The 27,915-nt window shown below is 36.2% G+C and overlaps 1 protein-coding gene across 1 annotated transcript in view; it reads left to right on the top strand.

Moving 5' to 3' along the window:
* Nucleotides 1-27,915, top strand: part of KY (kyphoscoliosis peptidase) — a 100,396-nt gene that overhangs the window by 10,207 nt on the left and 62,274 nt on the right. Inside the window, exons 3-5 of the mRNA XM_074302115.1 lie at nt 3,406-3,468; nt 21,904-21,978; nt 24,446-24,508. Of these exons, the coding sequence (XP_074158216.1) occupies nt 3,406-3,468; nt 21,904-21,978; nt 24,446-24,508 (201 nt within the window). The remainder of the gene's footprint in view (nt 1-3,405; nt 3,469-21,903; nt 21,979-24,445; nt 24,509-27,915) is intronic.

Raw genomic sequence — 27,915 nt, 5'->3', positions numbered from 1 at the left:
TTATAATTTTGTAGATAATTCTTTGATTCCTTTAAAACTTTAGGTTTTACTGACACATCATTGAATATAGGTTCTGGCCATTTAAAATATTTCCTCCTCTGTTATAATTTCACTTTATAACCCACATAATTTCTAAAGGCAGAGCAAATATACCAAATTGTTGAGAAATTCAGCCTGGCAACACTGCCACCCAACCGGCTGTGCTCAGGATGGAGCAGTGCCCACTTTCCTGGCTGTGTATTACCCTGTGTTTCTATTCGCTGTTTCCTAGTCCTTTGGTGAACTCTACCTAGCAGCACTGTACAGCTCTGTTGTTACATATGGAAATCAACTGTACAGTCATGTCTATAAATATCAATCGTCCATCAGTGCCAGCCAATCCTCCTCCTAGAGGATTCCCTTCCCCAGGATCTGGTTTCCTCACTCCCCCCCCCCTGCATTGAGGGGGGGTGAGAGGAGGAGGGGGAGACAGCCAGCTGTCTTATGCAGAAACTCAGCCTTCCTGTCTTCAGGGATAAGTTGAAGGGCCAGAAATTCCCACCAAGCACAAGGTTTTATTGATTTCTGGGAGACTTAGGGACAATTGTCAGTCTCAAAGAGAGTTTGGGTAAGAGGCCAGGAGATCCACTAGAAGGAAGCTGCTGCATGCCCACAGGAGGCTGCTTTGAGGCCAGTTCTCTGCTATGGGCTTGGCTTTGACCCTAACTGAAGAGAAATAATGAGATGCACTAGAAGATGCTAAATCTCTAAGCTCAAGGAATCATTCTGGTGTAGTAAAAAGAGAAGTAGAAATAACCACAAAACATGCAAAAATGAATGTTACAAAAGGACAAGCTTGACACCAAGTAAGAGAGATGAATAGAAACTTCACCTCATTCCTTTACAGAAGTGGAGAGGGATTTAAGGGAGGGTTATCCACAAATGGGAAATATTTTATATATTGACAAATTTTTTCAATGTATTCATTAATTTTGCAGATTTTTATTTCTCTTGTTATTCTTTTTATTAATATTATTTTTATATGGGATAGCTATTTGGAAGAGGAAAAGAAAGGATACAGGAGGAAAATGTGAGATAAAAAGAAAAAAGATGTCAAAAATGTTTAAAGAAAATAAAGAGAAAGAAATTGGGAGTTAAAAGACATTCAAAGGACTTAGAATACTAGCTCTGTTAATTACTATCTGGGTGACCTTGAGAAATGAAAAAAAAAAAGTATTTATTAAGTGGTTAATATGCACCAAACACTGATAACTCAGAATAAAAATGCAAAAACAAGACAATCTCTGTCCTCAAAGAGTTTACAGAGAAACAGACAGACAGACAGAGAGATAGAGACAGAGATGGAGATAGAGACAGAGATTGAGACAGAGAGTTAGATAGGAAGATACAGAGAAAGAGACAAAGACAGAGACAGACAGAGATAAAGGAAGAGACAGAAAGACAGAGACAGAGATAAAACAGTATTGTGGGCAAGGAAATATGGATTGGTCTGGGAAATGGGGATTTTACTGGGATGGTGAGGGGGGGAGGGTCACTCAATTTTAACAAGCCATTCCCAGGGGCAATGTTAATGATAATTTGATTATAGTTCTCACAGCTAAAAATGAAAAAAAAAAAAAAAGGGGGGGGGGGAGGAACACTCTGATGGGAGGAATCACTGCTGAGGAAGAAGTAGAAAGTGGCAGGATAAAGAAGCATAACCCCAGGAAATTCAGAATAGCTTAGTTCTTCCCTTAGTAGTATAGCCTCTGGAGATTATAAAATATGACACTCTCTTTCTGGGTCTCTGGGACTAGATTTCTATAAAATGAGGAAGTTAGACTAATTAGTTTTAGGGTCCCTTACATCTCTATATTCTTTGATTCTATGACAAAGAAGAAAGAAGAAAGGAAAAGCTTAGACCTCCTTTTGTGGTAGAGTCAGAAAGAGGAATTAGGGAACATACAGAAGTCACCCAAATCATTTCAGGGACAAAAAGAAATCAGAATTTAGATAAAACAAGAAATGAAGGATAACCTGAAAGTAGGCTCCTCACTACTATTGTCTACAGTTTGAGTAGGATGTTAGGAAAGTGGGTTTGTAAAAATCAAATCTATATGGCTATCTCTATCTTGGCTTCATATTATATATGAAGAAACATCTTTGATGTGCATATTTTGGGGATGAGAAAAAGAAATGAACATTGACCTTGGAGTCAAAAGATTTGTGTGTGAATGTAAGTGACCCTGTTGAGACCTCTGTGCCTCCAGTTTCTCATCCATAAAATTGGTATGCTACTACTTGCATTACCCTATCTCACAAATTTATTGTGAAATATATTTGTATGTATGTGAGTATTTATTATTATCCACCTGATCCCATCATTCCCTACTTTTAAAAAGAAGCTTTTCTTTACCTCACTAGGATTTAAGGTTGTAAGGATGATACAGAAAAGTAATACAGAAAGGTAAATAGTCAGAGGGAGAAAGTAGGAGGAAAGACTGATGGGTTCAGTCCCTTAGTGTCAGTGCCCCCTGATGCCAGAACCCTAATTCCTCTCTTCCCCCAAATTCCTCACTTAGTTAACCAAATGAGAGCATGATTGATTCCAAATCAAAGAATACTAGAAATGAAATTACCATAGAAATTATTTAGTCCACTCTCAGCATTTTACAGATTTATTTTGGTTGGGATTCATTTCATGTTTGATTTGAGGAGATGCCCACTAAAACCCCTTCCAACTTTCACATTCAGTGATTCTGTAAATCTGGGACTCAGAGAATGGAAGTGGATTGCCCAAAGTCATTCATGGTAGAGTTCAGTGGCAGGATTAGGATGACTACTTTCCTTTTCTAGATTCCCTCCTTGGAGAGGGAAACCAAGGGGACCAGAATGGGACAGAATTGTTATCCAAAGCATAGATAGGTAGTAGATAAAAATTGTAGCATCAACTTTTATATAATCATATAAGTTCCTCCTAAGAGATGCTGAAACTTTTAATTCCTTTGAAAGTTATAAATTTGAAATTGGAAAAATCACTTCAATTTTTGAATGCAACAAAATCAAAGCTCAGATACTAATCATGGGACAGGGATAAGGTGGGGCTGGGAGAATGATTTTCCAGGGCAGTGATTTACAAGGGACAAGGGCCTCGTTTGTGGTCACAAAGACTACTTGACTCTGTGCCACTCCTTCTAAGCTTCGGATCAGCTCTCTGGTAATGAAGGAAACTCAATCTGTTTTGGGACACTGATGAAAGGTCTCCCTGCTGAGTTGGACCCTGGTGTGGGAGGGAGAAGGAAGGGGAGAGGGGAAATGTTGGCAGCATTTGGATAACTTGCCTCTCCTAAAGGCTTGCTCTGCCTTGAGGGAAATTCCATCCCAGTCCCAATGGTCACTGCAGTATTTTTTCTCTTACTTAAATAGGAAATGTGGCCCAGACACAGCACCATCAGCAGACACAAGTCATCACGTCCTATGACAACCAAGGTATGTTATTAGAGGGTCCATGCTGGTTTTCTCCTAGCAATATCCTGTATCCCCTGCTCAGTAGCTAGCAGATAACACGAATTCTCTCTGCCTCAGAAGGGCCCGAGATCATTCATTTCAACAAAAGGTCTGGAGTGTGCAAAGACTATGTTAAGTCCTGCAGGGAGACAGAAAGACATAGTCTTTGTTCTCATGGAGTTTATAGCCTACTGGGGGATAAAATATAGCCAGTCTTAAAGAACTAATGATCTTGTCAGGGTGGGGAACCCTTTGCCAGTGTAGATCACAAACTTTCTATAACTTAATAGTTGGTCCATGTGAAATAGTACAGATGAAAAATCCAACCACATTGAAGTTAATCTGGTGATGAGACTCTGAAGTTACTGCAATTAGGCTATTTCTTAGAAGAAGAAGAAGGAGGAGGAGGAGGAGAAGGAAGAGGAGGAAGAGGAGGAAGAGGAGAAAGAGGAGGAAGAAGAGGAAGAGGAGAAGGAGGAGGAAGAGGAGGAGGAGGAGGAGAAGGAGGAGGAGGAGAAGAAGGAGGAGGAGGAGGAATTATCAAGCAATGGACAAGCAATTAAAAAATAAGAATGATAATATTTATATAGTAATAATAATAATAGCATTTATATAGTGCTTTCAAGTTTGTGAAACATTTTACAAATGTAAAATAAGTATAATAATAGAACCTCATTCTTGGGACTATTATGAGGATCAAACAAGGTAATTTCTCTCTCTCTCTCCATATATATACATATATATATATATATATATATATATATACATACATACATACATATGCACATATACCTTTGCATACATATATAACACACATGCATTTATATGCATATACATTTACAGATTTGTATACATATATATCTAGAATATATATGCATTTATACACATATACATATATTCCATACATATACAGATACACATATATCTTATGCATACATATATAGACACATACATATACCTATATAGCTATACATACATATACATTTATACACATATATTTATAAACCTATGCATATATAGAGACACACATGTATACATATATGCCTATACATATATATGCACAGATACATTTATACACACATACATATATACCTATGCATACATATACGGATTCATATGTATACTTATACATATGCATATGTATATTTATACACTTATTCATATACATATATATCTATGAATACATTTATACACACAAACATACACATACACATACATATACATATGCACACACAAATATATATATAAACATATATAGACACATATATAAATGCACATATGCTTATGTACATATATAGACACATCCAAGCCTATCCATGCATACACATATGTACACACATATGTCTATGCACACTGGTGCATGCACATGTGTGTGTGTACATACTGCCTCTGTGTGTGTGTGTGTGTGTGTGCGCACTCAGAGCCACATACCTAGGAAACATGTAAGGATTTGAACTTGAGTTTTTCTGACTCAGATACAGCATTCTACTCAGATGTGCCATCTAGTGGCACCTAAAAGGCATGCTCTAAATGACACTATAAAGATTAGAATAGGTTCCATTTTAATAGACAGTAAATGATTTGGTATTATGATTTTATAATTTAGAATGAAGCAGGAAAAACACACCAGAGGTGCAAGTGGGCAAATGTCTTTACTGTCTATACTTAATATCTATATCACATATAGCATGACACCATGAACTTGGAAATAGAGATCTGCATTCAAAAATTACCTGGAGCACTTTCTGGTTGTTTTGACTGCATAAGATACTTTATCTCTCTTGGACTCATTTACTCATTGGTAAAAAGTAGATTAGTCTAGATGACCTCAATTCATGTTACTGTGACTGGGAGATATAAGCAAAGGTTTCATGGAGGAGATGGCATTTAAATTGGGATTTAGATAATGAAAGGAAGGAAGAATACTCCAGGCATGGGAAATATGGAGACAGGAAAGTTCAGAGTTTGTTCAGAGATATAGGGTAGTTTGGTTTGGCTACAGTATGTGATAGAATGTAGCACAACATAAGGTTGGGGAAAAAAATAGGATAGTGCTAGACTTTGGAAAGAATTAAATGCCAAGCAAAACAATTTTAAACTTCATTCAGTAGACAACAGGTAACCTCTGTCTTTGTTCACTATTTTTTCCATATTGAAATTTCAAATTAATATTTTTCCTTTCTCTTTCTATTGAGGTTTTTTCCATTATTTAACACTCCAATTTTTGAGCAGAGGAGAAGCAGAGTTAGATTATGGTTCCATGATGGGAATACTAAAGTTGAAGTCAAAAACCTTGAGTTCAAATCCTTTCTTCAATTTTAATTACCTTTGTAACCTGAAGTACATTACTAAACATCCCTCAATTTCTTGAAGTTTCTTGAAGAAACTCAGTTGCTTCATATTCCTATTCTAAATCTATGATCCAAGGTATGAGAAAGATTTCAGTATAGGGTTGATATGAAGTTGTGAAGGGTCATAAAAATGAGACAGAAGACTTATTGGAAGGTTGTTTGAATAGTTCAAGAAGATAATGAAACTCTTCTTATGTAACACCAGTGGAGGTAGAGAGAAAAAATAGCATTGTGGAGGAATACCAAATGGGATTAGTGTACTTATTGTTCTCACATCATTTCTCATCACCTTGCCTTGCACTGGCTATTCCTTATGCCTGAAATGGTCTGCTTACCTCTCCTCCCATCTCCATCCTTCCCCTGCTCCATCTTTTAGCTTCTGTGGTGCTTCCTTCAACACCCAGTTCAAATCTCACCTCCTACAAGAAACCTTTCCCAGTTCCCTCAGCTGTTAGTGCCTTCTTCTTTTTGAATATGTTTGTCTTTATGAAGGCAAACTAGGCCATCTTTTGCCTCCATTGTTACCACTGAATGGGTGTTGCCTCAGACAAAATGAGATCTAGAGAAGACCTTGGTTTAAAAAGGCCAGGAGAGGGCCACCATCAATTATCCTGACCTATGTCTGGCGGATGACTCTGGAGGAAAGAATAAGGCTGGTGACTTTGCACAGCTTTGTGTCACTTAAGTCAAGTTTACTTGCAAATCAAGATACCACCATCCTGATGTCATTGATCCTCTTCAAGAGGATGAAACAATAACAAATAACACTCTCTCTACTCCCATCTACCTCTTGTCTGTACCACAGTTTTTTTTTTTTTTTAATGTTGCCCTTCACTAGAATGTAAACTCATCGAGGGCAGGGATGGTCATTCCTCCTTTCTTTGTATCCCCAGAAATTAGTATGGATCATCATATTGTTGCTCAGTTGTTTTTCAGTCATATGGTGAGCTCATATGACGGGGTTTTATGGTCAAAGATACTGGAGTGATTTGCCATTTTCTTTTCCAGCTCATTTTACAGATGAAGAAATTGAGGCAAACAGAGTTAAGTGACATTTTCAGAGTCATACAGCTAGTAAATGTCTAAGTTCAGATTTGAACTTGGGTTTTGCTAATTCCAGACCCAGTGCTCTGTCCACTGCTCCCCCCTAGTTGACTAGCTACTAATAGGTGCTTAGTAAATACTAGTTGATTGGCTGAAGTGGTAATTTATTAGATATGGGAGAAGTGTCAACCATAAAATCCAAGTTTCCACTTAAAAAGCCACACTATTGAGAAAATAACTAAGGCTGAGGAGAAGAAAAAGGAGCTCAGAGGGAAGGATAATAAGCTTGGGTGTGGCCATGCTGTATTAAATAGAAGAGAGTCTAGTAGAAAGACTGAGGGAGGTGTGTATCTGGAGATTAAAACAAAAGGTCAAGATTAGAGATACAGATTTGGGAGTTTTTGGTTTAGAGCTGATAGTTGAAGCCATGAGAATGAGTAAGACTGCCAAGGGAGAGAGTGTAGAGGGAAGAGACAAGAAGTCAGTGTCAAATTCTCCTTGGAAAACACACTTACCCTTGAAGGGTTAGAAAGAGTGTAAATAACCAGGAAAGAAGACAGAAGCAATGTTGAAAGAAATAGGAGGTGTCTCTGAGGCCAAAGGAAGAGAGAATGTTCAGAAAGAAAAAGGGGGTAACAATACTGGGTGCTATGGAAAAACCAACAAGAATGAGAACTGAACATGGTCACTGCATGTGATCATTAAAAGGTCATAAGGGACTTCTGGGGGAACAAGTTTCAATGTAATGGTGGAAGAGGAAGTCAGTCTCCAAAAGGTTGAAAAAAAGAGTGAATAAGGTAAGCTCCATGGGAAATTCTGGGCATAGACAAACTTTTACAGAAGTTTGGCAATAAAGAATATGAGAAATTGGCAACCAGATCAGATGTAAGAGTTAGGAAAGTTTTTATTTTGTTTTGTTTAGGATTGGAAAGACCTGAGTATGATGGAAAGAAAATGAGAAAGAGTTCATGAAAAATCAGAGATACTGTTCAGCCTTAGTAAGGAGTAAGGATACTCATTCCTCTGTGACCAGAGAAAAGGAAGGGGAAAGTGGCTAATGAATCAGATTTGGGGGACTTCATAGAAAGGATCCCACTCAAGTTGGAATGAAATAGAAAGACACAGTTCCTGCTTTCATGGAGTTTATACTCTATTGGGGAGTAAATATAGCTAATCTTAATGAATCATTGATCTTGTCAGAGTAGACTATTCTCTGCCTATATAGATTTCAACCCTTATTACTTAATAATATATAAAGTGGTACAGATGAAAAATCTCTCTCCTTGGAGCTAATCAAGTGATGGGACTTTCTGAACTTTCTACAGCTAGACTGTTTCTTTAAAAAAAAAAAAAATTTAAACATACGGTCCATGACAAAGCTTTGACAGGCTTTCCAACTTGGTGTCAGGCTTTTTCATTCCTTTATTTTTCATGCCTTTATTTTTCATGCATTATTTATTTATTTGTTTGTTTTTATTTTTTTTAATCTGTTCATTTGTTTTTATTTATTTGTTATTTTGTTTGTTTATTTATTTGCATATAATCCCTGGGCTGGAACAGCCAGCTAGGAGTCACATTGCCTAGCCCTTTAACTTCAGATGGGAATGCTTTGGAGCAATTTTGTAATACATAGTGGATTTCTATTTCATTTTTAAAGATCTAAACAACTTGTTCTCATAACCACTCTTTGTCAGAAAGTTCCTTTCTTATAAATAGCTTGCATTAGAGCTGTGATATGGTGGATGAAGTGCTAGGCTTGCAGGAAGACCTGTGTTCAAAATATATCTCTGAAATAGCTGTGTGATTTGAACAAGTCATTTTTAACTGATCTGAATCTCAATTTCTTCATAATGATAATAACAATAACAATTCAAACCTTTCCATCAAAAAGCATTTATTAAGCTCCTATTATGTGCTATGGGGAGAGTGGGTGACTTAGTGGGTAGAGCACTAGATTTGGAATTAGGAATCCTCATTTTCATGAATTCAAATACAGCCTCAGACACTCACTAGGTGTGTGACCCTAACCAAGATATTTCACTCTGCCTCAGTTTATTCATCTGCATAATGAGCTGGAGAAGGAAGTGGCAGACCACTCTAATATCTTTGCCAAGAAAATCTCAAATGGGATCATGAAAAGTTAGACACAACTGAACAAAAATAACAACCTGTTTTTGCAAGAGTCAATGGTGAAAAATTACCTTTGCTTATGTTTTGAAAATAAAAAGCTTCAATTTTAAAAATTTGAAATAAAATTTTGAAAGAAAGAAAGAAAATAACAACCTGTGCCAGTAACTGTTTTAGGTGTTAGGGCTACAAGTGCAAAGAATGAAACAATCTGTACTCACTAATCTCTACTTGCAAGGAATTTACATTGTAAAATAGGAGGAGAGAGAGGAAGAAAAACAGCATAAATATGTGTGTTTAAGTATAAAGATGGTAACTACAAATATATACAAAAGTTAAATGCAAATTAAAAAAAAAAAACTAATCCTGAATAAAGATGTTATAAGGCAAAAACAAAAACAAAAAACAGAAAATTTAGGGAATAATTTAAAACAAAATAAAATTATAGAATAATTTAAAATAAATAAAATTTATGGAATAATTATTTAGGGAAAAAAGGAAATTATATATGTGTGTGTTTTCCCAAGAATTATTCATTTCTAAAGCAAGGAAATCAATTCACCTACCAAATTCAGTTGTTAGAGTATTAGGCCTGTTAAGAAAACCTGAGTTTTAGTCATGCCTCAGATTCTTCCTAACTGTGAAACCCTAATGACAAAGGTCTTAGCCTCAGTTTCCCTCAATTTTTTGCCCTATAAAATGGGGATAATAACCATATTTACACACAGGATTATAGTGAGGATAGAATGAAACCACTGCTTTGTAAACTTAAAAGAACACATATGAAATCTATTCTTATTACATCCTCAGAACTATTGTGAAATACAGAAGGGGATAATGTATGTAAAGTAATTTCTTTACCTAAGTGCTCCAAATACTATCCTCTTCATGTTCTCATTGTCCCCCCTCCCCTTTCAAGATAGCAACTTCTTTCGGGGTCCTTTCTATCTTGTGATTTTTTTCTTTTTCCCTTACTGTTCCATCACTTTCTCATTTATTATTCTATTGACCAGACCTGGGATTTCATTAGTGTAAGGAAGTCACAGTAAGGAAGCTTCCTCTACAAATCCTGGTCGGCAATTGTTCTGCAACTTAGAGACTTAAAAGTCTTATCATTAAATTTCTCATTCTCTTTCTGTTCTGTCCTCAATAGAAATGGAGTGTCTACTAAACCTCTGTGAGCCTCAAGAGAGTTAAGTCACTCTCTCCTCAGTCAGCCATATCTTCTCCAGTACAAGCAATCCTTTATGCATTCTGCCTGAGATCCTCTGTGTGAAGGGCTTTTCAGCTTCAGTTGATATTGAATTAAAACACACAAACATACAAACCCACAACAACCCAGTCCTGTTTTCTGTTCTGGTCTGCACTTAATAGTTCAGTTTGCCAGAGCCCATTTTGGAAGCTTGTGGGTAAAAATGAGGTCTTTAACACCAGTCTCTTGTGTGCCTCTTTGACCCTTTCTCTAGAAAAACTAGACAGTCCTTTCAGAAAATAACAGGGTAGGGAATGGGAGTTTCACAATGAATCTTTTCAAAGCTGTAGCTGAAGAATAGGCTTAGGTTAAATTCATTTCATTTTACTTGTAGCCTATTCTTCTTTAAAGAATAATAACATTGATGGCTAAAAGCTTTCCCAGCACTTGATATGATTAGGCTGTTGGGCTCAGCTAGATGACCCTCTAACCTTTACACTCAGAATTGATTTTCTAATACATTAAGGAGATTAGTCATCCAGGAGAGGCCTGGAAGATGCTACTGAAGTTGAAGGCTTCCGACAACCTTTGAAGGAATTCAGTGCCCCTCAGAAAAGTTCTGAAGATTAGATGAGACACTTCTTAATTAAGTTGTTCTCGTACATGAATTTGACTTTCTTCTCCTCTGTAGTGAGAGCATTCAGCATCTCCTGCAGGGTCTGTATCCATTCCCAAAGCTGGATCACTAGACAGTAGGATGGGAAGCATGGTACTTCTCAAACCTAATTGCCTGATTCAAGAGCAAGGTTCCCAGTCCCCTCGCTCATGTCCACTTCTCATGGTATTTGAATTCTGTCTGGGACAAGACCATTGACAATTCTATGCAGGTGAAGTATTCAAGTGAAGGGATTAGAGAGTCAGTGCAGTTCTGTTCCCATCTCCCTTGTGGTGTAACACCTGGAAACTCATTTGGATATTCTAAGTTTCTTCATTTGTGAAATAATTGAAGTGGCAACATGCCTGAATAATAATAACATGATACCCCTGGCTTTCTGAGAAATAATGAGAAATTTATGGGAAAGACAAACTTTTTCAGATCATTGGAGTAATACACAGCCAATGGCTTTCCCAATGTACCAAATGGTAACCTCTTGACCTGCCATTAAAAGCAGTGTCTTTGGCAAAAATGACTTCCTTCTCACATTAGTCTTGGAACATTTGAGTGCTAGAGGATTGCTAAGTAAATATAAGGAAAAAGAAGGAAGAAGAGAAAAATATAGGAGAACCCATTATAGTGTTGATGTCCAGACATGAGAATAATAGGCATATTGCAAGATTTTCGGGTTATTACAAAAAGGAAGATCCCCAACAACAGTCAACAAAGTACACGGTGAGAACCTAAAGGTAAAAGCTATGGCATAAATAGCAGATCACCTCAGAAGGCCCAAGGGGACCAAGACATACACACACAAAGTTAGGAATTCTTAGCCTATGGATAATGAAGAGAAGAAGTAGCTAGAATTCTAGGTCTGGAGTCAGAAAGTTCAAATCCAGCCTCAGACACATCATCTATAAAATGGGGGTAATATTAGCACTTACCTTCCAGGATTGGTTTGAAGATCAATTAAAATAACATTTGTAAAGTCCTTAGCACAACACCTGGCACCTAATAAATGATCTTTTCCTTTCTTCCTAAACGATCTCTAAGCCATTTTTCTGTTCTCATATGTATCTTATACTTCATTACTTACACTAATGATATTGTTAAGTCAACAACAATCATAAGAATATGGCTCTGGAGCTAGAAGGGACAGCAGAGGCTATTGACTCTAACCTCCTGATATTACATAAGAGGAAACAGATAGTCAGAGGTTATGTGACTTGTCCAGAGTGACAAAGCTTGTAAATGTCTAAGGCTAAATATGAACTCAAATCTATCCCTTCTGCTAGGTCCAGTGCTCTTCCTACCACACTAGTTAGCTGCCTCAAGTGGTGTCAGAGTTGCCATTCTCAGCCAGACTTCTGACTCGAAATTAAATATTTCTCCCCCTATGTTACGTTGCCATATGTGTGCCTTCTCTCATCATGAGAGCATCTTGAGTATATCTTAAGTTTATTCTATATCTCCCATGAAGGCAAGCACAAATGTTTGCTAGTAGGTACCTCACACTTGCGTGATTGAGTGATAAAGTAAAATTTAGAAAGTAGGCCTATAATTCTTCCATTGGCTATGATAGGTTCTGGTTTAATTTCAGGGATTTAGATTAAGTTTAAAAGATGGATAAGATTAAACCAGAGGCGAATGGGAAAGGCACCATCAAAGGAGGAAATAGGACCCTTTTATTATACAATGTATAGGTGGGTTTTGTATAACATACCTTTGTAGCATATCTGGCTACCATAGGAATATGTACCAGCTATGTTACTACAGTTGTCACTGCTAGAGGAAGTGTGGAAGAATGTAGAAAGTTCAAAAGCTCTGCCTTCTATGTTTCTGGTGGCCTGGCCCAGGATTGGACTGGGAGTCAGAATGGCTCGACTATAATCTTATTCTGCCATATATGAATGGCAGCTTGCTCCTTCCCACTCTGACTCTTAATTTCTGTATATGAGATCCTCATTTGATCTCATGTGTCTTGCCTGCCTCACAGACTTGTCTTGAAATACAGTAAGATATTTAATAAGTAAGATAATGTAAGAATTCTTATACTTAACATTTAAAGTCCTTCACAATATGCTTCCACCTAGTTTTCCAGACTGACAACTTCCCTTTACTCACCATAAAACACTGGCCACCATTCCTGAACATACCATCTCCTACCCTTCACCCTTCCTGAAGCTGCCTCTGATGCCTGCCATGCTCCCTCTACACTTCTACTTCTTGGAGCCCCTGATTCCTTTCAAGGCTCAGCCCAAGGACCATCTCCAACATGAGATTTTTATTGATTTCTCTCAGTGTTTAGCTTCTCCCTTCCTCTTCCTCCTTTCTCCATTATGTTGTTTTTATTTTTTAATTTTGAATACATTTTTATTTACCTATCTTGTGGATTCTGTTTTCCCTCAGTAGAATAAGTTCCATGGGGTCAGGGTTTATTTTGTTTTATTCTTTATATTTCCAGCACTTAATGTAGAGTCTTATAAATTGTGAACTGAAAAAAAAATTGGGCTATGACCTGCAAGACAGGAGATTTAAGTTTGAATTTTAATGTAAGCCCTGTCACTAACTGACTCTGTGACCTTAAACAAGCTATTCACTATACTGGATATGCTTCTTCATTTATTAAATATAAGGGAATAGTTCCAAAAGATCTTGGCAAAATTAAATGCATAGAACTTGATAATAAAGACAAAGGAATTAGCTTTCAAAATTGGATGTTGTTAACACTGATAGGAATAATGAAGTCAGAATGAAGGGCAAGTTTAGAGGAAAGGAGACTGGATTAGATACTTGTTAAGGTTCCACTTAGTTTTAGATGCTATGAAGAAATGATTCTGTGAAGAACTTGTAGGAAATCTAAACGAAATAGGGTTTGCCCATTCTATTCTGGTCCTAAGAAAAGCAGAAGATGGTTCCTATCTAGATTTTTTATGTATCATTTATTAAGAACATGGAAAAACAAATTGTTGTGTGAGTCTAGGAGAAGAAAGAAGATCAGTAAGGCTTTGTGCAAGAGATAGCACTTGAGTTTGGTTCTAATAAATAGGTTGGAATAAGGCAAGGCAGAGAGGTTATTGGGCACAGGGATATAACAGTGTGAGGAAAAGTATGGAAGATGGAAAATACAGGGTATGTTTGAGGAACAAGAGGTAATTTGTCTGGAGCAAAAAGTAAATAGAGGGCTTGAAAGGAGGCACCAAGTGACAGAATACTATGAGTGCACAACAGAAAAAGAAAAAAAAGAGCTTCACTTAGAAAGCAATAATCACTAAAGATTTTGAAAGAGAAGTGATTTGATATATGTGTCAGAAAAGCAACCTGACAAAGGTATTAAAAATAGATTGGAAGAGAGAAGAAAATAAAGTTGAGAAGACCAAGTAAGGGGCTTTTGCTTTGATGTAGACAAGAGGAATTAGGGATGTATCAAAATGGTGACAGTAGAAATAGAGAAGAAATTAAATTAAATTAAATTAAATGCATATGACTTAGTAATGAATTCAAAGATAACAATTAGTTTTAAAATTGGGTGACCAAATGTTGGTGACAATGATGAAAATTCTTAAGTTAGAATAAGGAATAAGTTTGGGGAAATTTTACTAAGTTCAAGATTGGGGGCTTAAGATGGGAGTGAATGAATAGCTATTGTTTATCCTTCTCAAAAAGGACCAATGATATTAGAAAGGTGATCTCATGTCTTGCAAGTGAATTGGATTGAAGTGAGTGAAGCCTATGCAAGGTCATCTCACTTTCCCCTCCAGAGCCATCTGGGTTCAGTGGCAAGTGGATCAGAACAACTGGACATGGCACTGGATTTAGTGGGAGATCATGGCCTTTTTAAGCTAAGGTCTTTAACATATCTAAGTTTGACTGAGGCAACATTCATTCAATTATTAAGACTAGGTAAGAAAAAACATCACAAAGAAAGGGTCAAGATCAGAACCTTGGAGAGGGCTCAGCTTGGGACATCTGGAGATGAACAGAAAAGTGAGTGAAGGAAATAGAGGAACAGTGTTAAAGAAGCAGATGAAAAACCCGGAATGTGCAGGGTCTCATAAGGAGAGAGTACATAGTAGAAGAGGGTGAAAGATAGTGTCTAATGCTATAAAGTGATCAAGATAGAAAAGGACTAAAGAAAACATCAATTGAATTTAATAATTTGGAATTTGTTACTGACTTTTTAAGAGATCAGTTTCAGTAGAATTGGGGCATGGGATGATGGAAACAAATTAGCCGAGTTTTAGGCAAGAGTGAATTGCAAAGAATGTAGTTTACTATAGACAATTTGTTCAAGAAGTTGGACAGTAAATGTACAAAGAGAGATCATGACAATTGTATAAAGTAAAAAAAGACCAAGAAAAAAATGTTTGGGGGGACCTGGAGGACTTAGTTTTATTTATGAAAGAAGTGGCACTCTTACTATTACTATCTTTGATCATGAGTAAATCTTTAACTTATCTGAAACTCAGTTTTCACATCTGTAATATCAGACCTCTAAGGTTCTTTCTAGCTCTAAATAATCCTACAAATTCATAGTAAAGAAGCAATTGAAGATATGTGAACCTGAATGATTGCCAGACTCAATGTTTTGGAGAAGGAGGGAGGGAATAGGGTCAAGGGTGCAAAGAAAGCTAATCTCTCCTCTTACTAGCTCAGACAATGGGGAGAAATATAATCATTGGCTCAGACAGCAGAACTGTTGCTGCAAAGGCATGTGTGAGTTGTGAGCATAATCTGGATCTAGCATTCCTACTGAGTTTATATTCTTGATAACTGTCCTAATAATTTCTGTAATGGCTCCCCATCCCAGTGCCACCAGAGGTAAAATGGAATTCAACTTCATGGTTACTATTTAGACTGTCTAGTTCCAGTAACCCCTCACAAAGTTATATGCTTAGGGCAGAAGAATGTTTCTGAGAGATCATTCCCATACTCTTCAAATGTGTCCACATCTTGGGTCTTGAGTACATTTGCAATGTTCATGTAAATATAATAAAGGCATTATATATATGCACCTTCCTTTACTTAAAACTCAATTTGGGAATAATGTCTGCAACAAGGAAGCACAATTTGCAGCTTGATTAATTAGGGCCTGCTAAAATTTCTAATTACTTGTTTGTTTTAAATGAGGTGTTTTGTTCTCATTAAAATCATTAATGCTAGTCAGAGAATGATAATGTGTTTTTAATATGTATGTTTGAATTTGAACCCCTTCGTTTTATAAACAGAACCTAGGCTTAATCAATATGTTCACACACTGACAACTGCATTTGTTGGATAAGAATGTACTTAAGTCATCAAACAGTGCTCACTTATTATGTCAAACCAAAACAGAAAGATCTGTTCCCAACTGTAGTTGAAAAATGTTAACATTAGCCAAGTGTCTGATTACATCATCAGCTGATTAAACAGAGAACTGCTTACTTACCGAACACATATAATCAGTGAATATGTCTGATATCAGTATTAAACAGCCAGATAATGTTAATACCAACTAACCATCATTCAGACAATAGACATACTATGGAAACCCAGTTGTCTTCCTTGCAAAAGATGCTGCTATTAATGTATTGATACCCACATAACTGAAAGGCAAAAGGGAGAAGAGGACTGGATTTTGAAGCAGTTGAGATCTGGGTTCAAGGGTGTGCTGGAGTTGGCTCAAACTGCCTCTCAAGAAGCAATGGTCAAATTTGTCAGAATTAACATTTGGAAATGGACAAATTATTAACTGGGTTCAAATCATGACTCTATTCCTTACTTTTTTTTTTTTTTAATCTTGAGTAGGTCACATCTTTTCTTTGCAATAACTTTCTTAATTGTGAATGAAAGATTTGAACTAAATGGCCTCTAAGATTCCTTTTCCCTCTAATGTTTATGGTCTTTTTAGTATTCTCAAAGACAGAGCATTTATCTATAAGAGCTCCTACAAGATCCAAGGCAGTAGTACACCATTCTTCTGGCAGCTTTACTTGGTAACCATGGGATAAAGGAAGTATAATTCTCTCTTGTGCAGTAGGTGGCCCATTTGTTATCTTCACTTTTTGTAACTTTCTCATATAGAGAGCAAGCTATCTGCTATTTAGTAGGAAGCTGGGAGAAAAACCAATATGCAAGAGGTATGGGATAATATAGGTACAAATATCAAAGCAGAGGTCAAGGCATATCTAGTCAACAGTCAGAATTATAGGAAAGAAGAAAGAAATCAAGAGTCAGGACAAGAGTGAATAAGCAGGAACCAAAGAACCAACGAGGTATTCAGGAATTCAGGAAAAAGACAGGTTGTTGCACAATGGACATGTACCCCTGCTCAACTCCTTCAAATATGACATTGATAATAACAGCAATAGCTAACATTTATGTAGCACTTACTATGTGCCAGGCATTATACTAAGCACTTTACAATTATTACACAACAACCCTAAGAGATAGATGCTATTGGTATCCTTATTTTATAGATGAGGAAACTGAGGCAAACAGAAGTTAAGTGACAGGTTAAGTGAATACACAGTTAGCTAGTGTCTGAGGTCAGATTTGATTTCAGGACTTGCTACTCCAGGTCCCCTGCTCTAACCACTACCACTTTGCCACCTAGCTGACAGATATTACAAGTAAGAAATCAGTCTTGTGAAAAGTAGAAACTGTATTTACCTCACTATCCATTGCCAAAGAAATCCTTGTCATTGAATTGCTGCCTGTCTAAATTATTGTAATAGCTTCCCCAAAAGTCTTTTCACCTCCATTCTCTCCTGCCTAGTCCATCCTTCATCCATTTGTCAGACTAATCTTAGTCATGGATCACACTACTCAAAGATCTTCAATGGCTCCCAATTTCCTACTAAGATCAAATTCTTTTGCCTGAAATTAAGGTCTCTATAGCATCTTGCACCATTTGACTTCTTCAACATTATCTTCCATTATTTTTCCTCATATGCTCTTTCCTTTATCCAAAAAGTAGACTGCCCTTTTCCCTCAAAATGTGCCCTTAACTATCTCACCTCCCCATCTTTGTTCACTCTGCCCCCAATACCTAATGCTTTTTTCTTTTCCTCTTCCCCTATTAAATTCCTACCCTCCATTTAAAATTCAGATCAAATGGCATTTCCTTCATAAAGTCTTCCTTGTTTCCCCTTGTTAGTAGCATTTTCAACCTCTTGACTCTTTCATGATACTTTCTTCTTCATTCATTTAATATAATTATAATTGGATTATTGTATATTCTAAATTTCAATGTTTATGTCTTGGTTTTCTATCAGATCAGATACTATGTCCTATTTCAATTTTTTACTTCTCACAGCACTTAGAAAAGTGTTTTGCAAAGAATAGATGATTAATAAATATTTGTGGGAATCTAATTTTAAAAGCTTCTTTCACTAGGGCAATTAAACCTATAAAAAGAGAAAGGCTGCAGGAATAATATCCAAAGGAATGAACTGTGGAGGCTCTGTTGGAACTGCAGAAAAACCAGACAAGCAAAGACAAACCCCCAAATGAGTTAAATCTCCTCTGGCTTGGGGTATGACAGTGACAACATTTAGCCTTGAACATTAATTGTTAAGAGTGATAAAGGTATCTGTGATTGTACTTCGATATTTCTGTTTCTTGCTGAGTTCCTTAAATCATGTTCCAAATAGCATATTTTTAAAAAATATGGTCATTAGGGTAGTAATCATACTGTTCAGATTTAAAGTGGAGTTCTATTTTAATTGAATTCTATAATTGAATAGGGAAACATGCTAAGTTCTTTTAGATATGCAGAGTGAGAGAAAATCTTTCTATTCAGATCCTGTGATCACCATATCCCATATTATATCTGCCTGGCTTTTAAAACCCTTTACAACTTGGTCCCTTTATTGGTTTCATACACTTTACTCTTCTCCATGAACTCTCTATTCCAGAGATGCTGGCTTTTTTATTATTCCTAACACACAATACTTCATCCCCTAAATCCATGCATTTTCATTGGCTATCCCCATGATTATAATGCTCTTCCTCCTCACTTTCACTTCCTGGCCTCCTTCAAGACTGAGCTCAAATCTCAGTCTTTTGCAAGAAGCCTTTTGGTGCCTCCCTCTATTTCCTCACTCCCCACCTACCCACCCAGTGTCTTTTATATCACATTGTTCTTGTTTGTCCTTCCTTTTCAAACAGGACCAATGTTGTCAGAAGGGTGATGTCTTGACTTGCTCATGGAATTGATTTTAGGTGAGATAGAACTATGCAAAGTCTTTAGCCTCACTCGGTTCTTTTATACTGTATACATCTTGTATGTACATACCTGTTTGCATATTGTCTCTCCCATTAGAATATGAGCTCCTTGAAAAGAAGGATCTTAAGACGTTTTTTTAACTTCTTTTGGCAACCCCAGTGCTTAATACAGTACCTAGTATATAGTAAACACTTTATTTGACTAACTGACTATATATCATACCATCCACCATTACTTAGTAGCTATTTATCTGAAACATAGAAACATTGCCTAGGAAGAAATAAACTTTAAAGATATCTTTGAAGAATAAAATCCATAAAATAAACTTTAATATCATAATATGTTATAGTTTTAGTAAAGCTAGGAAAATTCAGGTTATTATTTCTTTGGAGAACTCAGATTCTGAGATGGAATTGGAAACCTAAGGTCTAAAGGGTAACAAGACTAGAGACTGAGGAAGAGACTTTGCAGAATCATAAGGTGGTCATGGCAACACTCTCGGAGTACATGACTCCTGGATGTATTGCAGTACGGTGTAGAGGTTGAATCATTCGTCCTTATCATCACTTCTGTGCTATAGAGAGAAGAGTCAAGATTGAAGTGATTAGGGACTCTTGGACCTCCACATAGGTTTAGTTTGAGAGAAATCTTCTTGGAACCAGAACCAAGCATATTAAACTTACCAGGGCTACCTTGGTACTTGTTAAGGGTTGACTACCAATATGACCCTTATTGACCTATGCAAAGTAGAAAAGGCAGGAGAGAGCAAGCAAGACAATGTTCAAATGCCATCTGGCTTAGGAGATCCCTTCTAAACTCTTAAGAGTCTGTGAGTGTAATCTTTGTGGTTTGATAAGAATTCATAGGAAAGACACAAAAGGGAAATTATTCCTGAGTATATAACTAAGTTCTAATAATATCATTCCAAGTGTGGCCTTAGAGAGAGGCAGTAATGATTTCTTTAAATAATAGGAATCTGACGTGTTAGAGAAAGCATCTAATCAGCAAGAGTCAGAATAGCATAATGGAAAGTAATGTGGCCTCAAAGTCAGGAAGACCTGAGTATAGTTCTTCCTCAGAAACCTATTAGATATGTGACCTTAGGCATTTAACCCCCTTAGTGTTAGTAGGAAGTCTTTTAAGACTGTAGACTCAGAGCATTTGCTCATTTGTATTGATAATAGAAGTTTCTTTCTTTCTTTCTTTTTTGCTTAAGTGACTTGCCCAGGGTCACACAGCTAGGAAGTATTAAGTGTCTGAGGCCAGATTTGAACTCAGGTCCTTCTGATTTCAGGGCTGGTGCTCTATCCACTGCACTAACTAGCTGCCCTGATAATGGAAGTTTCTTAACTAGGATTTCTCTATAGCAGTGAAAACATAAAGCCATGAAAATAAGGGGAGAGGAAAATAGAGGGAGAGAGGGAGAGAGAGAGATAGAGAGGGGGGAGAACAGAGAGAGAGACAGAGACAGAGACAGAGAGAAAGACATACTTGTACACATGTAAATATACACACACATGCATACTGTACACACTAATACCATTAATTACCTTGTTTTTTGCACAAAGTGATTATTTCTTAGAATGGCAGTTGAGCACTTCTCTGATTTGCCAAATTTAGCCCAAAATTGTTTTATCTATTTTTTTCATAAATCTAATCCTCGCAAAAAAAAAATAGATATTTGATACTATTGAGGACACAATGATGTGAGCAGCATCACTAGAACAAATGTTCTAGGATCTAATATTTGGAACTAGATGGATTTCTGAGGCTATCTAATTCACCCTCTTTATTTCAAAGGAAAGAAGGTAAAGATCTACAGTTGTAAAGTGGCTTACTCAAAGCCAAACCCAAAGATGGGTGATAAATAAAGCATGGATTTGAACTCATATCCTTAATATCAACTGCAGTATTCTTTCTATTCTTCCATGCTTAGCTTCCCAAAGGATTCATGTAGAACCCAATATCACTAATCTCTCATTTCCAGCTGTCTTACCACCTAGCATTTCACTGCTTTCAGTGCATGGTAAAGTTCTTTGTTCATATGAGGTTATTATTAAATATTTGTTGAATCAATTATTTCTCAAATACATATTAAAATGTTATATTCCTTTCTGATGGAATGTAAGCTCCTTAAAGGCAGGAACAATTTCATTTTCTTGTCTTTGTATCCTTATAACACTAGGTACAGAGTTGGAACTTAATAAATACGTCTTCATTGATATCTTATATTTGATAGATCCTATTCTCTAGTTCAATACTTCTTAAACTCTTTTCCATTCACAACCCCTTTTTGTCCAAAAAAAATTTTATATGACTCTGGATATATAGATATCATATAAATATGTAAATCAATCATTTACTGGTGATAATGTATAAATAAATTGATGTTAATTAATAATTGATTTAATGATTAATTTAAAACAATTTTGGGGATATATAATTTTGCTATTTATTAAAAACAAAAGCAAATTTGTACACTAGTGAGATGATATGTTTGTTTATTTTTACATAAAGAATTAAATCTTAGGGGCAGCTAGTTGGTGTAGTGGATAGAGCATCACCCCTGAAGTCAGTAGGACTGGAGTTCAAATCTGACCTCAGACACTTATTTAACACTTCCTTTTGAGTAACCCTGGGCAAGTCTCTTAACCCCAATTGCCTCTGGAAAAACAAAAAGAATTAAATCTTGGTAGAATATTTGATCCCTTTTAAAGCTGCCAAATTTTTTGTGACCTTCCCCCACAATCAGTTACGTAACTCCCAAGTTGGGATTGTGACCTGTAGTTTAAGAAGCTTTACTCTAATTACTTAGTCTCAACATCTCCTTTTTTGCCAGGAACTCATCTAACTGTGGAGATACACCCTGGGAACAAAACACCACAATTACTTAAGAAATTCTCCTTTGACAAACGTAAGTATCCATTTGCATATGTTGCTGAACCTCCAGGGGTACTGACTGTATTTGTCTAATGTGTTCAGGAATGATAAAGAGATTCAAGAGAGAGGAAAGTAGACCTAGAGTCGGGTCCCATTCCAGGTCCTTGAAGTCTATACTCAGTCAGAAGAATATATAGAGCATCTTCACCTGAGCTAAGCTGCATCCCAAAATCCTTGCATTGGAAAAGGCCCTGGTATCCAAAATGCTTTCCTTCTCAGTAGTTAATTGATTGGAATTGTTCCCCATACTATACTGGATCCTTCTAATTTTCTATATATTTGTGGGAAATTCATAACATGTAGGTGGGAAGAATGTATTATATCCCAAAATCTATTTCATAGACTAGTGAGTGGGCGTCTCATCTGGCAGTATCATTTGTCTGGTTTCTTTCTATACAGATGTATTTGGTTCTCAGAGAGGGGTTACTCCAGTCTGAGGGGGAGTTGCCATTTGGGAAAGAGCTGAACTTCTCAGTGCTTCCTGGATTGACATAGCTCTTTCTCTGATGCTCTGAGAAAGGAGTGAAAACAATTGCAGGATAAGCTCGAAATCAAGCTTTAATGTTTGAATCTTTCATTATCTTCTTTCCAGAAGTAAAAAAAAAAAAAATCAACAAAGTCATGTAGTCCATTCCTTGCCTTCAGTCAGCGTCCCACCTAAAAATGAAGACTGTTTTTCTTCATTCCCTACCCTCCAATAAAAAGGGGAAAACTCACAATTCTTATAACAAATAAGCAGAGCGAAGCAAACCAAACCAACTTATATACCATGTCCAAAAATACATATCTCATTTGACATCTAAGGTCCATTCTCTCTATGTCAGGAAGTAGGAGGTATATAATATTATTTCACCCTTCGTCCTTTAAACCAAGATTGGTTATTACTTTCATCTAAGTTTTTTAGCATGTTGCTGTTACTGTTGAAACTATTCCCTCTGGTTCTGCTCACTTCACTCATTTCATATAAGTCCATATTTTTCTGAAACTATCTCTTTCCTATATTTTAATAGAACTTTTAAAAATTTTTAGCATTCATTTTTAAATTTCTCAGTTCCAGATTTTCTTCTGTCCATCTGCCCCTCTCCTATCCATTGAGAAGCAATATGATAACCATTATACATTTCATATTTTTTCACAGCAGAACTTACCAGTGGATGAATTACTTTTGTTTCTTTGTTTCTAGTTCTTTGCTTTAACAATAAAATTCTTTTACAAATATGTTTGCACATACGGGTCCTTTGCTTTTTTTCTAAATCTTCTGGGACATAGGCCTAGTAGTGACATCAAAGGAAGGGATGGAGTAGAGTATAGTTCTAAATTGATTTCCAGAATAGATGAATCAATTGACAGCTCTACCAATAGTATATCAGTGTTTGTCTTCCCACAGTATCTCTAATAATTGTCATTTTCCTTTTTAGTCATCTTTACTAATCTGGTACATAGGAGTTGGAACCTCAGAAATGTTTTAATTTGCTTTTCCCAAACTATTAGTTTGGAGTATTTTGAAGCTTGGATTACTTTCTTTGAGAAATGCCTGTTCATATCCTTTAATCTTTTATCTATAGGAGCATGGTTGTCATTCTTATATATTTGAATCTGTTTCTTATGTGTTTTAAGTATAAGACCATTATCAGAGAAACTTGTTATAAAGATTTTTCTTCTACCAATAAGCTTCTTTCCTGCTAAATTTGTTTATCCTATTTTTAAAGTTTAGCAGAAAAGATTCTATAAACTCCTTTAACATCCCTTCCAATAATTGTGAGAAACCTGCCAAAAGTTTTTGCATCTAACTTAAATCACTTATGTTGCTCCTTAAACATCTTCTGCCTTAGTCCTTCAGTAAGGTGAGGAACAGCTGCTCATTTTCATTAGTGCGAAAACTTTAAATATATAGTATTTGAAAAAATTATTAGGTACTATTTGATTTTAATATTTTCATCTTTTCTTTTTCCTGACTTTCCTTTTCTATTCTTTATTCCTTTTCTCTGTCCTCTTTGTTTTTCCTTATAATCAATTTTTAGATCACTTATTCAATGCAATAAAAATATACTGGATACCTACAAAGAGCAAGACAAAATGCTAAACCCTATTTGGAATATAGAGATTAATGAGGTACTATCACTGTCATCAAGGTTCCTGGAGTCTAGTTGATAATATGGAATGCTAAAAACAAATCCTTTGATCACAAATATTCTCTAATAACCCAATGGATAAATGCTTCTCTCTTCTTTACTAGTCATTCCTTTTCCCTCCACCCAAGACGAGTTAACAAGCATGGAATTGACTGGTGCCAATTTCAATTTTTTTTTTCTTGTTCTGTACTAATGAGAAGACTAAGGCTATGGGGCAAAGCTTGTAGAGAAACTTGAAGCAAGGATATATGTTAACAGAATAGTTGAGAACAGTCTATATTTGACTCACCAATATTTGGAATTTTTTAGGTTTTCAGGGTGATCGGAATGGAAACACAAGACCACAACAACCAGGAGGAAAAGATGCCCATGGTAAATATTGGTCAAATTATTCAGCATTCATTCATTATGTTTAATTTGCTAAGCATTTAGTAAGTCTCTACTGTCTATGACAAACTATATGGTCTAAGTTCTGGAGGGAAATACAAGCATAAAGAAGATATGACTCCTTTCTCTCAGAAGCATATAGTCTAGTGAGGCTGATAAGTCATGTCCAAAAAGTTAATAAATTAATGAAGTAAATAGGTGAAACATAATCAGATAAAGGAAGCTCCGTATTTCATTAGGGCATCAGGAAAAGTTTATGGAAGCATTGACATTTGAGCTGGGCCTTATAGGATAAGTAGGATTTCAAAAGGTAGAGAAAACTAGTCGTATAGTAGGATAGGTGGCAGGCAGTCAAGATATAGGGGGAAAAATACCTATAGAAATGCCCCAGAGTTGGAAAAACAAAATGATTGTAATTGTTGTTCAATCATTTCAGTCATGTCTGATTCTTCTGGATCCCATTTGGGATTTTCTTGGCAAAAATATGGAAGTGTTTTGCCATTTCCTTCTTCACCTCATTTTACAGATAAGGAAACTGAGATAAACAGGGTTAAGTAACTTTCTCAGGGTCATGCAGCTAGTAACTATCTGAGGACAGATTTGTACTCAGGAAGAAGTAGTTCTTCTGACTTCAGGCCTAGTATCCTACCCATTGTTCCACCTATCTTCCAGTTCTGTTTAACTATAGAAATAAGATTGGAAAGGTCAGTTGGAACTTCTATGTAGAAGGCCTTGAATGCCAGGGCTAAACAAGTTGGACTTCATTTTAAAGTGATGGTAAGCCATTAAAGGTTTTTAAGCATCAAAGGGACACAATGGTATCTGCAAATTAGGATGGCTAACCCAACAATTAAATATATAGAATGATTTGGAGGAAAGACTAAACCAAGTGAGAACTAATGATTCCTAATCTAGGTAGAGTCTCATTGTAGAAAATAAATTGAAATTATAGCTACATAAAAATGTCTGATTTCTGATGCCATACTTATATGGCATGAAAAAAATTTAATTCTAAAGGCATTATTAAATAGTTTTAAATGTATTACTAAATATTGACTATATAAATATACCATGGTTTAAATAGGTAAGCTAATAAAACAAGTTGGTCTTGTGGAAAAAAAATATCAGACTGAGGCAGAAGGGCTAAGCTGGTACTTATGCTATCCCATTAGTCCATTGGGCAATTCCCATTTTCTCTATAAATCTCAGTTTCCTCATCTGTAAAGTGAAGGAATTCAGCTCTCTTAGAGGTTCTCTAAGGCCCCTTCCAGTGTTAGCATTTTATGATTCTCTGTATTAAATATAGTTAGCTTTATTCTATGCATTTTCTATGATTTGAAATCAGATCAACTTGGTTAATGCCACAGATATTTTAAATGTATTTATGCACAACATATTTGGGTAGGGGTGCTATGCCTCTGAGCCTTATATAATCTGTACAGAGGGGAGATTTAATGAGGCATAAATCATTATAGGGTTTTAAAATATGCAGATATTATGAAATGGAACGGAGAAAGAGTGAAGCTAGTAACTGTTTTCAACCTCATTTTAGAAATGTCATCCTTCTTCCAAATAGAAGGGGGAAAAATCCCTCATTTTCAGAGCTATATTGAGCAGAAACCTGTTAAATGTGTAAATCCACTTTCCATCCATTTAGGTCAAGGCAATAGCCCTTGTCAGAGAAAACCTGAAAGATGTCGACTATAGATATAAAAAGCTGTTAAAGAGGGAAGGGGTGAGGGGAAAGTAAGCAAGTACGTTTCATTTCCCTGGGGTTTCCAGGATAATATATGAGTTCAGCTATTCTGAATATCTTGCAGGTATTGCCAGTATTGTAATTGGCTAACTCTCCATTTGAGGATAATAATAATAATATAATAATTATTATTAATAGTAATAGCTCATTAATGCAGCATTTTGAGGAAATAAGAAAACTGAATTTCACAAAAATTAGTTAAGTTAACCAAGATTAAGGCACGTGACACTATCCCCATTGAACATATGGAGAAACTGAGTCCATGGTTTGAATTTCTGACTCTTAAGTTCAGTACTTTTTTTTTTTTTATACTGTATTTCCTTTCCCTTCCATTTGTATACAACATTACTTTACAATGTTACTTTCACTCCCAATATCCAAACAATCAATCAACAAACATTTTTGAAGTATTTACTATGTGCCAAACTCTTCTTGGTTTCAGGAAACTTAGTTCTCAGGAAGTCTAGCCAATGGAGACAACATATACATATGTAGTTTCCTACAAAATAGAAATAAGATGCTTTTGAGAAGAAGGCACTAGCCCTGAGAAAATTGTGACATTGAATTTCCTGCAGAAAATGTCACTTCAACTGAGCAAGGTGGACAGCTGAGACAAAGGGATAGAGACATGAGGAGACAGGGACTGAAATAAAGGATCAATTATTCCAGTTGATTTTTATCTTATTAGATAAACAAGGCTGGTAGTAGTATTAATTTTTTTACAGATGAGAAAACCAAGACTGAGAGAGGTCACATAGCTAATGATTGGGCCAAGCCTAGGTCTCCTGATTTGCAATTCATGCCCTTTCCACTCCTTCAGACTTTTCTGCTTCTTTTATAATGAAGACCTGGAGAGAGATCCCAGGCTAGGCTTACGAGAATTACATCCACCTCCTTAGACAACTGAGGATTGAAAGTGCTGAAGTCAGAAGGGCAAGTGTGACACTGGTAATACCTTGAATAACGTGTGTGAAACTCCTTCCATCATTTTAAAGGGAAAAACAATACATACAAAAAAAAGGTATTATATAAGGTTGCGTCTCTCATTTGTGAGGTTTCATTTCATTGTCATGAAATATAGACAACTTAGATTTTACTTGTATTTTTTAAGCCATGGAGCTTGATGTTGTTCTAGCCCATGCTTGATTATCTACAACCTTTCATTGGAAAAAGGCTTTCTCCCCTTTTCTTTCTCCCCTTCCACTGCTTCAACAAAAGAAGATGGTCCTAGGCAGTAGTCAGAAAGAGCAAAATGTATCTTACAGATACCAAAGTGTATCTTACAGATACCAAAGAGATTACTGAATCCTCAGGTTTGTGCTCAATGTCTGTCTCACTATGGAAGAAAATTTCCTGCTGGCCTACATGTCTCCAAGTGGAGGGATGTCCTCAAATGACTCAATGTGTTCTGGACCTGGCCAGAACCTATTCCAGGGAATGTTTCTAAATGAAGTTTCTGGGAAAACAAGCATTAGCCATAAGAGAAAGAAGCCCATTCTCTAAGAATTTGGACATTTTACCTAAAAGCACACAGTTTAGAGCATCAAAAAAATTCAGAATTAAGTAGGAAGATGAAAATTGATTCTTTTCTAAATGGCTGGAATTTATGGGAAGACTGGAATAGGAATTAATCAAG

This window comes from Sminthopsis crassicaudata, chromosome 3 (assembly GCF_048593235.1).
Source record: "Sminthopsis crassicaudata isolate SCR6 chromosome 3, ASM4859323v1, whole genome shotgun sequence".
Taxonomy (NCBI): Eukaryota; Metazoa; Chordata; class Mammalia; order Dasyuromorphia; family Dasyuridae; genus Sminthopsis; species Sminthopsis crassicaudata.
Note: the sequence above shows the minus strand (reverse complement) of the source record. Positions and strands in the feature narration are given on the sequence as shown.